The sequence below is a fragment of the Neofelis nebulosa genome, chromosome 12, assembly GCF_028018385.1.
Source record: "Neofelis nebulosa isolate mNeoNeb1 chromosome 12, mNeoNeb1.pri, whole genome shotgun sequence".
Classification (NCBI taxonomy): Eukaryota; Metazoa; Chordata; class Mammalia; order Carnivora; family Felidae; genus Neofelis; species Neofelis nebulosa.
In genome coordinates, this window is record NC_080793.1 from 12,148,552 (window position 1) to 12,164,800 (window position 16,249).

Here is a 16,249-nt window from a genome sequence, read left to right on the forward strand (position 1 = left end):
GGAGTAGGGGACAGGGCTCCTGGCCAGCTCTGCAGCCTCCCTGGGCCCCCGCTCACACTGCCAGAGCCCCCGTTTTCTTTTTTTTCTTTTTAATGTTTATTTCCTTATCAGAGCGTGGCCAAAAGAGAGGGAGAGAGAGAACCCCAAGCAGGCTGCGCACCCTCAACGCAGATCCCAGCACAGGGCCCGATCCTGCGAACTAGGAGATCGTGACTTGAGCCAAAACCAAGAGTCAGATGTTTAACCAACTGAGCCACCCAGGCCACCCTGCCGCCACGTTCAGTTAGTCCCCGAATCAGCTTCCGCGCACTGGGGCCACGTTCTGCAAAGTGGTGTGTTGAGTTTATCCTTCCCCGACTTCTTTCTTCACTCCCTCTTCCCACCCAAATCACCACCACTCACCCTTGTGGCCTCTTCTGATTGTCCCCAGGGCACTCAGCTCTCCCCAGCCTGTGTCCCCAGCTGCCATCCCACCCCAGCAGACTTGGGAAGTTCTCGGAGTGGTGTGTCCGCTGGCGCGTGGCCCTGTGGGAAGTGCCATATACCCCAGCAGTGGGGCCCTAACATAGGTACCACATCACCCTTTCATAGTGACTTTAAATCCCCCTGACTTACTCTGCTGGCTTCAGGGTCGGGTGTGATCGAGAGTCTACGTTCTCCCCCACCATGTATAAATTCAGTTGCAAAAGGACCAGCACTTCCTGGTGACAGTCAAAGGGAAAGAAGTTAAATACGAAATCTGGAGAACGAACATTTGTCAAATCTCTGCACGTGCCAGGAACTTTAAGCCAAGGATATTTTGCTGAGCGCCTATTATGTACCAGCACTCTACTAGATCCCAGGATAAACAGAGAAATGACACCCTGTGTGCTGTGAATACACTGGTAGCAGGGAAGTGCAGGGAGGGACTCCTGGGGGCGGTGACACCTGAGCCAGGCATCAGAGGACAAATACGAGGCACCCAGGGTGAGACTCGAGGAAATGAAAAGGTGTTTCAGGCAAGGGGACCAGTATTGAAGCACTCAGGGAGAACAGGAGGGTAAGCCGAGTGGGATGGGGTAGAGGGGCTGGCGAGGGATGGGGCGGGGGGGGGGGGGGGGGGCGGGGAGGGGGAAACACCAGGGAGGAGACAGCAGAGGTCTGTGGGTGGCGCCCAGTGCCTGGAGGGCTTTGAATGCTGCAGGTAGCGTTTTCTGGGGAAGATTAACAGCTGTTATAGGGAAAGTGAGTCTGTGTTCAAATAAATTGGGAGAAATAGAGATACAAGAAAAAAAGTTAATAGGGATTTGCCTGTTTAAGGTGGGTTTTTTTACTGCAAGCCTTGGCAGCCTTTGCTGTGCTAACTGGCATTGTGAATCTCCAAAAGGAGCAAGGCGGGTAGGCAGCATTTCCCGGACGTGTCAGGCTAGGGAACCCCCTTTTCTTCCTTCATACAATGCATCTCCCGGGATGCAGTGGGAGATGCCTTGGGAGACGCTGGCCTTCCGCTGAGATGATTTAAGCTGGCAAATGACACGATTGGGCGTGTGTGTGTATATATATATATATATATATATATTTTTTTTTTTTTTTTTTTTAAGTCCACTCTGGAACAAGTGTGGAGATGGATGGGGAGGGGAGAGGCTGGAGGGGGAGAGACCTGCTAACGGTGATGGTTGCTAAAGTCTGCTGGCGGCACAGTGGGAAGATCTTGGCGAACATGTCTCACTGAATCTCCCTAACGGCCCCCTGGGGTGGGTAATCCACTACCTGCTTTTACAGATGAGGAAAGTGAGGCACAGGTGGTTATATCATGGGCCTGTGGAAATCCAAATGGTGGGGTGGGGGCTGGGGTTCAGCCCAAGACTCTCTGACCCCAGAGGCCGCCTCCTGGGGGTTCTGCCACCCCCGCCAGCAGGGTGACAATGACTCGGTCAGAGGCGATGAGCTGCAAGGACTGTGGGCTGGAGAACTGGTCATCCAGAAGTAGAGTGGCCAGAAACAAGTGAAGCAGGGCTTGGGTGGGGGGAGGGCGGGGTGACGAGGAGAGGCGGGGGAGGGATGAGGCAGCAGCCTGTGCACACCCGCAGGAGGCACCCCTCTCCCTGTCCTTTTACTTTCCCTTGATCAGTATGGGCTGAGGCACTCCATTCCCTTTTGCCCCACACTTTTCCTGTAAACATGATGGAGAAGAAATAGGGTGCAGTGGGCTGCTGGGCTCATTTCACTGGCATTTCCACCCGGGTGGCATTTCCAAACCCCGGGTGGGCTCCAGCCAAGGACAGGTCTGTGAGCACGGTTGGGCCCACGCTGCCAGCTAAACAGCACAGGGCCCAGAAAGCTTCAGTGTATCTCCAGTGTATCTCCATCCAGACATGCTCTGGACGTGCTACGGGGGGGCCAAATTCTCTACCGAGTGCCTCCGCCATCTCTCCCCTTGGGCCACTCTGACAGACCCTGTGCCGGGACCCAGGGACCCAGGGACTCCTGAGACATGGCCCCTACTCTCCAGGAGTTGGGTCTAGAGAGTGAGCTCCAAGGCAGGTCTGGTATCCAAAGAATTTCTGCAACCAAATGAGGCTTTAACGCACCGGCCAGGAGAAACCTAGCGGGAGCCTCCCATGCAAGTCACACGTGGAATTCTAAAAGTGTTTTAGTAACTACATCGAAAGCGTAGAAAGGAACACGAAATTAATCGTAATGATATTTAACCAAATAGCCAAAATGCTTTCATTTCAACACGTAATAAATATAAAAAATTGTTTAGATGCTTTACCTACTTGTTTCTAACTATCTGAAAGCCAGTGTGTATTTTATACGTACGGCGCATCTTAATTCAGACCCGCCACCCATGGCCATCGGCTGCCGAAGGGAGCAGTGCAGGTGTAGACTTTGTGAACCTCCTGGGTGAAGGGGGAGGAACCAACCGGAAGCTTCCCAGGGTTTGCGGAGGGTCGTGGTTTGGTCTAGTGTGAAGGCTTCCTTTCCTTCCTCTGCCTGCCCACCCCCCACACCTGTCTGGGGCATCTACGCACGCAGGCCATTGAAAGGACAAAGCTTGACTTTCAAAATAAAGGGTCGGAGGAGACAGTCAACAGGCCTGTGCTCTCTTGGTTTTTATTCAAATCCTGATTTCAAAAGCTAAGCGTTTTATTCCATTTTATTTGTTCATCAGACATTTATTTTGCAGATATCCCCCCCCCCCCCACCCAGGGAACAGGGATGAATCCCTCAAGGAAATGAATATTTGAAAGATAGTGCAGGGGAGGGGGCGCTGGGAGGGAGACACCGGGTGATAAGTCCCAGGTAGCAGGGAGCACCGGGCAGGGGGAGCATTGAAGGCAGCCTGTGACCCACTATCTTGAATGACAAGTAGACATTTATTTGCCAGGCAGATCAGGATGGGGTGGGTCATTCGACCCTAAGGGGCAGGCAGGAAACGAGGCATGAGAGTCCAGGGCCATTTGAGGGTCTGCCCTGGTGAGCAAGGATGAAGATTGGGAGGGGTCTGTATGGGGCACAAGAGAGCCCAGGTCTTGGAATGCCAGCCCACGGCCTTGTTGAGCTGTCCCCCAAGGAGGCAGGAAGGGCAGCAGAGGTCTCGAGGTTGGGGTGCAACAAGGTCGTATTGCATTTTAGAAGATCCCCCCGGGCCCATGTGGAGAGTGGCTGGAGGAGATCCTGTTGGGAGATGATTACAGTGATCCAGGCCTCAGAAATGCATGTGCAGGGTCCGGCGACCAGTTGACATGGGAATGAGAGAGCGGGAGGCATCGAGGATGCTTCTTGGGGTCTGGCTTGGGCGACTGGTTGCGTCCTCTCGTGTGCCGTGTGTGGAAATGCATCACACCGTCTCCATGTGTACTGATGTTTTAAGTTTCGCTTTAATGCAGCCACAAAGACTCCGTCCCACTCGCCCGCCGCCTCCCAAGATACAGCGCTCGAGGCCCGTGAGTAGCCAGTGGTTCTGCCCTCCGCCTAACACTGCCTGAGCCGTCCTCCCCGCCTGACTAAACCTCGGGAGTTTGAACTCAGCTGCCTTGCAAAACAAAACCGGGAATTGGGTTTTTCAGCTTCCCTCTCTGCGTGGCATGAACCCAAACTTGCATTTTCTGGGCTTCTGTCTCCTTTTCCCCGAACCAGTTTGACGACTTGTAGGCCAGAGCTGTAGGTAGCCGTGGGCCACCGTGTGATGTGTTTGCCGTGTGTGCGTGTGTGCGTCACTTGAGCACATCTAGGTTGACTCCTACTTCTAGCCAGTGAGCTTTAAAGCCCAGCTCCAACTGCCTTTCCTCACAAAGGAAGCAGAAGGCTGGCAGCAGGGGTCTCATTCCTGCTTGCTCTTGGTTTGGAAATGCGTTTGATGTCCCTTTGCGAGGGCAGAGGCTACGCCCAGAGAATCTCGAGCTAGCTCGGATGGAGACAGGGCCTCCTGTTCCAGGCCTCACGTGGAGCTCCACCTTGCCCAGTGAAGTCCCAAGTCAGGGTGACACACCCACCGACACCTTGGAATGGGGTGGGCGAAGCAGAGAGACCCATCCGAGTTGTTTTTGTTCTTGTTTTTAAGTTTGTTTATTTGGGGTGGGGGGAGCACGATCAGGGGAGGGGCAGAGAGAGAGGAGAGAGCAAGAACCCCAAGCAGGCTCTGCACTGCCAGCGTGGACCCCAACACAGGGCTCTAGCTCACAAACCATGAGATCATGACCTGAGCTGAAGTCAGACGCTTAACCGACTGAGCCACCCAGGTGCCCCCCCATCCAAGGTTTTTAAAGACAAAAGCCATGGAAAAGTATTGGGTGTGGGGCCCCGTTTTCCTTAGAAGCTCAGACTTGGGCTGTGCTGAGGCGTAACCACTTTAACGGGTTCCTTCAAAGTGGAAACTTGCCAGGACCGTTTGGTGAGGCCTGTTTACCAAGAGAAGAGTTTCTATGTCTCAAAGCAGACTCAAAGCAGCAGTCTCTATGTTCAAAGCAGCCACCGCTCCTGCAGCCCAGCAAGAGGTCAGGTTCCCATCCAGCTGCGACCAGAGTGCCCCACAAACCCACATCCCAACCCCTGCTCCCCCTTTTCCAATGCACACATCCAAATTGATCTTGTGACACGTGGCAGGCGAGGGGTGCAGGTTGCCTAGGCCCTTCCGTGTCTGTTTTTAATACTTGGTGCACACGCCCAGCATCGATTGGGTGGCTGCTTTCTGTGCGGATGTTGGAAAATTCTGTGGTGCTCTTTTCCTTCCCTTCCCTCCTGTGCGTAGGAGTTAGAGGGCAGGGGTGGAGGTGGGGGGGCGAGGGCGGTGGGGACTTAGATACCTTCACCTAAAGCACGCTCAACCAACTGAGCCACCCAGGCACCCCTCCTCTCTCCCTTTAACACACCTTCTGGGGGCGCCTGGGTGGCTCAGTTGGTTGAGTGTCCGACTTCGGCTCGGGTCATGATCTCACGGTCTGTGAGTTCGAGCCCCGCATCAGGCTCTGTGCTGACAGCTCAGAGCTTGGAGTCTGCTTCAGATTCTGTGTCTCCCTCTCTCTCTGACCCCCCCCCCCATTCATGCTCTGTCTCTCTCTGTCTCAAAAATAAATAAACATTAAAAAAAAAAAAAACCACCTTCTGTCTAACATGCCCTCGTTCCCCAGAGGCCTTGAGAGAGAAAACATAGACGATCCTTGTAAAGCACCGAGCACAGTGCCTGCCACACAGCAGTGGCTCATACTCTTAACATGCTTTTAAACCTTAGAACTTCCTTTTTTTTTTTTTTAATGTTTATTTATTTGTTTATTTATTTATTTATTTTTGAGAGAGAAAGAGAGAAACAAAGTGTGAGCAGGGGAGGGGCAGAGAGAGGGAGAGACACAGAATCCGAAGTGGGTTCCCAGCTCTGAGCTGTCAGCACAGGGCCCGACGCAGGGCTCAAACCCACAAGCCGGGAGATCATGACCTGAGCTGAAGTCGGTTGCTTAACCGACTGAGCCACCCTGGCGCCCCTGAACCTTAGAAGTTCTAAGGAGTGACTCAGTTTCTTAGTGACTATCATTTGCCGAGGATTTTTTATAGTCAGCAAGTAATCCTAGCTGGGCCTCACAGTAACTCTATGAAGTAGACATCATCTCCACCCATTTTAGAGATGAGAAAACTGATGCTTGGTAACCTAACCCAAGTCCCTCAAACGCAGAAAGGGGTCACCAGACTCTAGAACCCATGGTCTTTCCGGCATACTGAGCTCTCCCAAGACCCTCCACCTGCAGTTCCATGGAATCTGCCTTAGTGTGAAATACTGGGCCAGAGCCTTTGATGGAGAAAAAGTAATCATTAGCAGTGAGCTGGGCTTTCTGTGGAATCTCTGGGGTAGTGTTGGGGCTTGGCAAAGACACAGAGGTGAAGAGAATTAACAATTACGTACTGAGCTCCTTTTCCGTGCCTAGGACTGTGCTGGGCCCTCGTGTAATTATGATCTCATGTGTCCCCACCACAGCCTGGAGGAGGCAGAGCTATTTACCCAGCCGAGACCACAGAGATGCTAAGAGGCCAAGCTGGCCACGGAGCCCGGGCCTGCCTCTCCGCACTCCTCACCAAGCAGCCTCTCCTTCAGCCAGCCCTACAGAGAGGGCTGCTCTCAGAATTCCCTGTAGAGACCTGGGATCCAAGGCAGGCAGGGGCTCTCTTGCAAAGCATGATCCGGGACAGGACTGCTCCTGCTGGGAAAGCTCAGGTATTGGAGACAGCTCCTGTGGATTCCATGCAGTCTCACCAGCGTGGGGATCCATGTGGACTGGGGGAGGCCCAGCCACACCCACCGGCAACTGAGGACTTGGGAAGGCAAACCTTACCCCAAGAAACACTCGAGTAGTACCCGCCTGTGCCACTGCTCTGGTGTAGGAGGCGAGCGGATCGGTACCCTGGGCTCTGCCCACCCTGCGTTATGGTACCCTCGGGGCAGTGTGCCTGGCAGAACCATTTCTCCTGAGCTTGGAAGTCGAAGAGGCCCGACCCGATTTGAATCACAGGTTGGCAATTCCTGACTGTATAACTTCAGGCAAGACGTTTAATTCTCGGACCCTTAGTTTGATCATCTGTAAAATAGGTTCAGCAGCCCCCGGCCTGGTGAGGGTAGTGAGATCACATGTGTGTGGTGCCTGGCATGAGGTGGGCATGTATACCACACTTCCGCCACCCCACACACCCTCTCTGCCAAGCAGGGTCACTATGGGACTAAATTGGGGGTCCTGGAAGGCTCGTGCTTTCTGGGCCCGGCAGTGCCCCGTGCCCCGGAATCTGCCCGCTGAGTGTACTCGTGTAAGCCTTTCCAGTATGCACCGCTGTCCGCCACGGGTGACCCTGGGAGACACGGGGCCCCTCGAGGGCCTTGAAAAGAATGGCCCGACCGGCTCTCCTGTCAGGAGCCTCTGGCCCCCAGCCGGGCTTTACCGCGTACTTGGCCACAAACAGTCTGGTTAGCAGTCCGGCCGTTGGCCCCGGGGTGGCAGGAGCATGGGGGCTAGCCGTTCAGCCCTTCTGGAAGAAGCTTTGTAGCCAGGCACCTGTGGCTGGAGTTCAGATGTTACCAGAGGATTTAGATTTTCTTTTTAACAAGAAGAGAAAGGAAAGAGCAGAAGAAAGCCTTGCCAGTGTCTGGTGGACTAGGGGGAGTGGGCTGGGGCGTGCAGGGGAGAGGCAGGCTGTGCCCGGCCGCATGTGAAGCGCTTTATAAGCTCTGTATTTATTATTTCTTGCTCACCATTAAAATCAAATGTACTCGGTGCTTTTGTATTCAATACACATTTAACCCTGCCGACTTAGATTTCTCAGGTTTTAAATCCAGTGGGGAATTGGCTGGTTTCCCAACTTTCCCCACAAGTCCCCCTTGAACAGAGCTCAAAATCCCTGTTTAGCATTTTCTCCCCTGGCGCTGCTGGGATCCCAACACTGGAGGGGCCGGTGGCTGTGGTGCATGCATGTGTTTTCTTCCCCCTCCCCCAGCCCCCGCCCCTGCTAAGCACCCCCCAAAGACGATGTGATCGCTGAAATCTGACGGGCCAGTAGTCAGCATCGTCTTGTGATTCGGGCTTCATTAAACCATTTTGTGTGTGTGTGTGTGTGTGTGTGTGTGTGTGCATGCGCGCGTGTGTGTGCCTGGTTGCGGCTCCAGCTGAACGTCTCTGGCCGTGTGTGTGCACGCAAGTGTGTGATTCGTGCACGTACCTTCGACTCTCGTGTGTATTTGTGAGGCTGAATGCCGGCGCCTGGAGGCCTCTGTGCGTGTCTCTGGATGGTTGTCTGTGAGTGTAATTTGTGTCTGGCTTTGTCCACACCAGTCAGGTGTGTGTGACTCTGGGTGTGTCTGTAGCTGTGCAGGTGACTGACTGTCTCCGGGTCTGTTGTGCCTTCCTCTCCCTCCCCCGCCTCCCTGCCTCCCCGCTCCCCTCCCCCACCCCCTCTCCCTGCTCTGTCTGTTTTATCATCCCTAATGAAGCAGTCTTCTCCATCGATCCTGCTGATTGCCAACCCATTCCTTTTGTTTGTTGGCGCTGAGCCATTCGGCGGCACTCTGACAGCTCAGCTCGTCTAATTAGCTCTGTTGTTCTTTTTCCCCATGTTTCACCACGTTGCAAGTTCAGTTGAAGTTGCCACAAACTTAATCCCCCCATTTCAGCCACAAGTTCACATTCCAAACCCGCCTTTATTGTAGCGAGGAGCAGCCGTGTGCGAAGAGGACAGGCTGACAGGCCTTAATATCTGACCTTTCCCGAAACCCCCACCCCGGGACCTCTGGGGCAGGGCAGAACTGCTCCGTCAGCCCACGCTGCACATCCGCCTTTGTGCTGAAAAGTCTGGGGGAGCATTCCAACCCCGTAATCCTGTTGAGCAGCAGCGAGAGGGAGAGGAGTCTGGCTCTGGGCGGGGAAACCGGTTCAGAGTTTGAGCGGACGTAGCCTGGACGTCTGCTTCGGAGCAGACATGGTTCTGATAACCGTGGTAACAATAATAGCAACGTTATTATGTGCTTCTTAGATTCCAAGCAGCAACATTCACCTGTTCCTCAAAGTCTTGCTGAGTGACCACTGTAACACTACACACGGAACAGGATGCTAGGCAAGGGTCATCCTGGATGGCATCTTCTAATTCAGAGATAGCCCACCCTCCTCCTCTTTTTTGTTACTGATAAGGTCACGGGGAAGCCCGGCTGGTGCCAGACTCCTTGCTCGTGCTTTCCCGCGACCATCTCATTGGATCCTCATTCAGAGTAACCCCGGGTCGGGGGAGGTTGGATCCTCATTCAGAGTAACCCTGGTGGAGGGGGTGGGGGGGGTAATGGGGTGGGGGGAAGACCACAAGTTTCGTGGAATGCACTTGGCTGTTACCGTGTGTCTGATTTGCCAAACAAGGCTGAGATCAGACTGGCCACTCCACAGGAAAAACTTCGGTTAGATCAGACATGCAGAGACCTGAGGGCTTGATGAGACTCTATAAAGACTTGTCTTTCATGCAGCCAACTTCTGTAATCTGTGTTCCTCAGCCATTGTGCTGTGTTGCCCACAAATTGCTGGGGGGTGGGGAGCAGGGGGCTCAGGAAAGGGGGGGGGGCAATAAACGGAGCATGTGTGTGCTCTTCCTTGTCTTGTCTGAGGACCTCAGCAAATTGTGGCATTGTATCCACTTTGGCCCTTCATCTGCAGAGAGAGAACCAGCCCCCTGCATGGGGACGTCCAGGCATTTTTATTGGCAACAGAAGTCACAGATAGACTTTCTTGGTTTAGCTGTCTCCAGTCCCTCTCTGGCACTGGAAATGTTCAGAGATGATGGGGCCAAAATTAAAGCCACGTAACATGGACTGGAACAGACGAGGATCCTTCTAAGGACACCTAGAAATTCTTAGCCTAACTCCCATCACAGGCTCTGGTGGGGGAGGAGGGAGGTGACCTTTTCTGTGGGCCCACATCTTGTTGCCACAGGCCAGCTGTGGATTAGGAAGCCGTATGCTTCCCCGTCACGCACCCCCACCACCGACCCTCAAGCTAGGTCCCCGTGAATGTAGGAGCCCCACGGGGTGTGTGGCATCCAGGCCGAGCCGTGCTCAGGAGGACTGCACGGACACAGCCTGGGGAACAGAAAAATGATTTTTATTGGTGCTCAGTGATGGGGATCACTTGCTTTATTCCCTGTTCCTCCTCAGGAAAATAAGCATCCTGTAATTCAGTTGTAAAAAGAAGGAAATAAGCACGTGTACCCTAAAAATAAAGCCCGAGTGAAACCTTTTCATTGTACCAAACCAGTTTCAGCGTTCTAGAAGAAGGCGAGGGGGGACTTACCATCAAGGAGGGCCTCCGCATCCCGGTCCCGCGTGGACAGTGTCTGGTCGAACTCCCACGGCAGCCCCGCAAGGAGGGGGCAGGTGGAGCCGTCCCCTCCTTGCAGATGAGGAGACCAAGCTCTTCAGAAGAACCTTTCCCACTTAAATAGGCCACGGATTTCCCATGCGGGTATCTGCTGCACACTCGGTGCCACGTTCTCACGAGAAGCAGAGGCTTTGTAGCCTGTACTATGCAAATGCCTCCACGTTTATTTTGGGGCTGCTCATCTAGATGTGTGGAATGTCCCTGTGTGGCTTTTCCAACTCACTCCTCAGGGACTTCCCTCTGTGCCCGCTGCAGGTGCGCCCTCCCCGTCCACATGTGGTAAAGAGACCAAAGAGCAACATCACGGTGGAAGGCCGGAGGACGTCCGTCTCAAGCCCCGAGCAGTGAGTACCCCGTCGCTCGCCTCCCTTCTGTCTGCCAGAGCCCAGTGGGCCAGGCCTTTGCGGTGTCCACGCTGCAACCCTGGCCTTTGAAGGGCTTCCTGGAGCCCTGAGCGGGTGTTTCAACAAAGAGGTCAGTCAGGGAGCTAGGCTTGATCTTCCGCATCGGCGTTTGCTCGCAGTTCTCATGCCGGCGGGAGGCCCCGGAGGCCTCCAGCCAGGCATCTGGGCTGGGTTTTGAGTGGTGACACCCAGAGCGTACTCAAACAGGCTCAGAAGAAGGTTCCAGGCCTTTTCTTATGCCAAAGGTCTAAGGTCAGCAGGAGAGAGCTAGGAACCTGGTCAAGGAGCTGACCCATTTAACAAGGGCCACCACCCTCCTAGGCCTGGGGTGCTCGAGGTCTCTAAAGCTTGGCTTTACACCCAGGACAGTCCTTATCCGTCGCCCCACACCCGTCAGTACTTTTGCTCACCTGTGCCATAGCATTTATTTTACTAGGGCTTGGCTTTTCCACTTCCCCTCGGGCCCAGAGTTCTGCAGGCAAGCACTGGGTGTTCTGCCCGGAAGCCAGCAGAGGGCCCGACTCAGAATCGATGCAGGACAGATGCTGGATAGACGAGGGAGACGACAGGTGGGCAAGCAACGCCTGAGATTGAGCTGCCCGGATGATGTGAGGCTTAAAGCGGCACACGGCCCCAAGTCCTGAACTGTCTGGAGTGCTTCCCTTTGTCCCCAAGGCCCACAGCCCTGGGGATCTCCCCAAACAACTCAGCAGCTATACACCAGCTTCCTGCGATGCTTTGAAAAAGTCCACGAAAGCCTCTCAGTCTAGGGTTTGTTAGGGGAACCAAAACTGTTGCCCCGGGGACCCTGAAGTCCCTTGGGTGAGGCGAGGAACGCGCCTCCTGTCTGCTCTACCTTCAGAAAAGTTGTCAGGAAACAAGCTAAAGGAAATGGCAGGCCCTAGCCAGAAAAGGAGCCAAAAGGAAGAAGAAATTCTGAAATGTCCACTTGTGGCCTAACCCAGGTTGCAGCACACTTGAGCTCTTCCAGGATTTCTGGTTTACAGTATGGCATTGCTGGAGGCCACCGTGTTGTTACAGAACCAGCTGACCTAGGCCTACACAACCTTGCCCAGAAAGCGCTGGGAGATGGCCTGTGTGTGTGTGTGTGTGTGTGTGCACGCACATCTTGAGAGATGCTTGTTTATGTGAACTGTGGAAGAGAGGAGTCCTGAAGTTGGTTGTAGGTACAACTTGTCCTCTGCACAATAGGACGGTGGGAATCTTAAGGAATAGTTCTGGCCCTGACTCGCATGGATTATGACTGCCCCCGTGTGGAGAAAGTCCTCCATGGCTCCAGAGTTCCTCAGACCCTGAAGATTTCTCCTTAGGAAGAGATGAAATTAGTTTACTTTCCTTTAAAACCACGTCTTTAAAACCGGGCTAAACCTTTTAGACACCGTGCTGGGATAGAGAGTTGTGGGTCTGTAGATACTGAAATGCAAGCCTAGAGTCGCCGTGCATGCCCAAGAGCACCCAGAGCCAACAACACTCCACGTGTTACTGAAAACCATTTCCTATTTTGTGACCAGGGCACCAATTAGAGGTTAGAATTCCTGATTTCGTTCATTTATGCCGCTGCTGTCCCAGCCCAGTGATAGGGGAAGCCTCTTCAGTCCATGCCCCAGAGCCAGCGTCTGGCCATCCCATCATCCTGGTCGTTAGCCCAACTGCGCCGGTATCACTTTTCATTTCTTTGTGCAATACGCCTTGTTTTAGGTTTCTGTTCCGGAAACATTTGGGTTGAAATGAACCAGTGGGAACATGGGCGCTAGTTCACTGGCAGTGATAGAACGCACATGGCAGGTTCTCTGTCCGCCACGGCAGCTCCAGCCCTGCAGGTGGTAGAGAAGTACGTTTGGGGATGTTATTCCAAGAGTTTCTGTTCGTATTTTTTTAGTGGGGGGGAGGGGTGCGTTCTCCCCTAATACCAGCGACATTTCTGGTGCAACCGGGGTATTTTCCTGCATCTCTTCCCATGCTGCCCACCCATCCCCCCCACCTCCCCACCCCCACCCCCATCCCCCCCACCCCCGTTGTGCTCCTCCACTTCCAAATGCCATGTCACAACAGCACTTGGATGTGTTTTTCTCAACTGTCATCAGCTCCAGCTGGCAAGACCAAGTTCTTGAAACACAGGAAGCATCCAGCGGAAAATATTTTAATAAAACAGACTCCTCATAAAATATTGTTCTGGGGGGGAAAGAAAGCAGCTCCACCAATCTGTCAGCATTGTGTTGGGAGACACGAGAAGACAAGCCGGCAGGCAGGAGCCAGATCCTAATGGGCCTTTGTTGCCGGTGGTTCCGTGTGGGGCACGTGGACTCGGTGCCTGGCCCTTTAATCTGGCCTGGATTTTCTGGACTCACGGATCTTTGTCTCCGCTGGGAATATCAAAGTGCATCGGCAACTTAGAGGGTTCGGACGGCAGCAAGAGACAGGAGATCTTTGAAGTGGAGCGAGAGGTTCCGTCCTCCCGGCTTCTGCCCCAACTCTCACTTCCAAATAAACCATTAAATAATTAACTTTGTGGACGGCAAGATGGAGCTGATTAACAAGAAGACAGTCTCCTTGGCCTCCCGCAGCAGCTCGGAGTCTGGAATTCATCAAGGCCCAGGAATATCGGCTGCCAGCTCTCTGGCTGGCCCACCCGTTGGACTCTAGTTCTTTCTTTCCAGATGATGTCCATCTGTCCATTCATGCATCCATTCATTCAGCAAATAGCTTCAAAACCCTACCAGGTGTGAGCTGTTTGGGATCTTTTAAAGGCGGCCTTTAAAGAGAATCCCCGTGCCGATTCTGTTTTGACTTGCATTTCCCCAAAATGAAATTTTCTCCTATGTCAAATGCTCTTTCCGAATCAAAGGTGGGTGTCCCAGCCCCTGACAACCGTCTGATGACAACTGGAGGAACACTTCAGAAAGATTTCTGGGGAAAGCATTCCCTCTGTTTTCCAGTTAACACCTGCTAATTAATATTCAGTGACTATTTCTTCTCCAGAAGTACTAGCTACTTCCATTATTATTCAGAACGGGCTGCCGGAATGCCCTGAGGATTCCCCAGGGTGAGAGCCAGGGCTGGGAGGGGTCACGCAGTGCGGGCTGGGGGTCAGAGACCAGTTAGCAGCAAGCACAGCCCAGCACCTGTTGTGTTCTAGGCCCTCTTCAGCGGGTATTTGTTTCTTCTTCCACCGAGTGGGAACTAGGGCTCAGAAAATGCATTTGACCGGTGTTCCCGGGGTCATCTGGTCAGAAGGTGGCGGGGCCAGGACTCCACATGCTACTTGATTTCATTCTCTCCGCTACACTCTGCCGCCCACGGGGTCCCCTCGTCATTTTGGTGATTCTGTGTCCTAAGATGAGTTGCCCCACACGCTACCCTTTCCGTCTGGCTGCTGGAAGTTGGGATCTAGAGCCGTTCAGTCGTCTTCCTGGCAAAGAAGCAGTGTCCCCTGGTGCCTGAGTGCTTCTGCCTATGACCTTTACTGAACCATCCCTTAAGCTTGAGAAAGGTAGGTGGTGGCTTTCCCCTCTCACAGAGAAACTGAGGCTCAGAGAGAGATCTTCTAGAACTGGCTGAAGGTCTCTGGGCTAGAAAATGGTGCGATCGACCGTCTGATAACACAGGCCTCACCCCTTCTTCGATACCATCCAAGCTTTTTGGTTACGAACCTAAGTATGACCATGAGTTACTGTGAGTAATGAGGACAGTGGGGGCTGCGGTGGGCATGAGGAGTTTCCCATCTCCCGCCTGTTAAAGGTTATTTCGGCCGCAGTGTGCATGGCTGTCAGGCCCCAACTTATTTTCCCTTTGGCCTGCCAGGGATCGGAGAATTTCTCATCCAACGTGACGCTTAGAAGGAGCCGGCGGCAAACTCTCAAAGGCAGCACTGGGCTCAGTACCGCCTGCCCCTCAGGATGGCGCTCGGTGTGCAGACAGAGGAGTGGCCTGCTGGTCCCCAGGTGCCTCTCGCGGGCCGGGCTACTCGTCATCTGTTCCCCGTGGTGGGGGTTCGGGCAGTGGCCCTCGCAGAGTTGCTGAGGGTACAGACAGAGTCACGTACAGCCTCCACCTCGCTTAATCTTCACGACAACCCAGAAGGGTAGGGCTGTCTTCTGAGTCTTAATGGCGAAGAGGCTTGCAGTCAGTATAGATCAGAGACGAGCCCCGTGCTGACCAGCTGCAGAGCCTGAACCCTTTTGACGGCACACCTTTGTCTCCCCTCCAGCGGGTGAGCCAGGCACCACCCCCCCAGGAGTCCTGACTGGCTGCAGGCTGCTTATTTGAAGTTTCATTGTACTAAGTAGGAATGGTCAGGATTCAGGCACCGAGGGCCCACCAGCCATTGCCCTGCTCACCTCGCTGGCCAGATCTGTACAGCCTCTGCTCTTTTCAAGTGATTTTGTTTGTCTATAAAAATAACCCAATAACCTTACAATCCAGAAGTTGGGCAAAAGAGACAAGATCATTCTGAACCTCCCTGCCTACCAGCATTTCTGCAGGTTCCCCTCAGGTCTTTTTCCTATATATATCTTGTAGAGCTGCAGCGTCCTTGCAGTATTCCGTCCTGTGGACTTGCCCGTGTCCTTGTAACCCCTGCCGTGCGTGACTGTGCCAAGATCGCATTTTGCGTCCATGCGTGGGCTGCCTCACCACGCCCCCTCCTATTGGATCTGTACACTGCTCTAGATTGGATCTGTAGACACGAAACGCCAGAAAAAAATGCCCTTGTTCTTAAAGCTTTTCTCATCTGATATCGTCATAAGGAATGGAATGATTAACAACTACCATTAATGCTGGCCAAGCACTTTATATACGCCGTTTCATTTAATCCTCGCAAGAAATCTTGGGAGTGAGGGTAAGGTATCATTAGCTCTATATTATAGAAGAAGTAGCTGAGACCCTGAGAGGTTGTCACTGCCCTGTACCCTTACCCAGTCATAGAGGCAAATTTCTAAATTGCTAAATAACTTGCTGAAAGATTTGTACCACTTTGCACTCCCACCAAAACTCTGGACTGCCTGCGAATCTGAGTCTGGGGGGACCCAGAGGAGCATGTGGCTGCATTAGGAATCCTTTTTTTAAGTTTGTTTGTTTGTTTATTTACTTATTAATTAGAGAGTGCGAGTGAGTGAGGAAGGGGCAGAGAGAGAGAGAGAGAGAGAGAGAGAGAGAGAGAGAGAGAGAGAATGAATCCCAAGCAGGTCCACACTGTTAGCACAGAGCCCCATGCAGGGCTTGAACTTACGAACCACGAGATCATGACCCGAGCCGAAATCAAGAGTCGGATGCTTAACCGACTGAGCCACCCAGGTGCCCCAGGAATCCTTCTGACCAAGGAGAAATTCCGCAGGCTGTGCTGGCTGGGCTGATAGTCTGTGCACCAAATGGCCAGCCCCCGCTGCTTAGGAATTTGTAGAGTCTGATCATCCAAATTGCACTGCGTGACCCCAGCACCCAAAGCCCCAGAAGATT

General features: G+C 53.4%; 1 protein-coding gene across 20 annotated transcripts in view; it reads left to right on the top strand.

Moving 5' to 3' along the window:
• Positions 1–16,249, top strand: part of DENND1A (DENN domain containing 1A) — a 513,465-nt gene that overhangs the window by 481,065 nt on the left and 16,151 nt on the right. For 16 of the 20 annotated variants that reach the window (XM_058694192.1, XM_058694190.1, XM_058694195.1 and 13 more), the window contains 2 exons: positions 3,873–3,929; positions 10,626–10,714. In XM_058694192.1, coding sequence (XP_058550175.1) covers positions 3,873–3,929; positions 10,626–10,714 — 146 coding nt within the window. Of the gene's footprint in view, positions 1–3,872; positions 3,930–10,625; positions 10,715–12,879; positions 15,514–16,249 lie in introns of those variants that run through there. The other 4 variants (XM_058694179.1, XM_058694186.1, XM_058694197.1 and 1 more) reach the window with 3 other exon arrangements.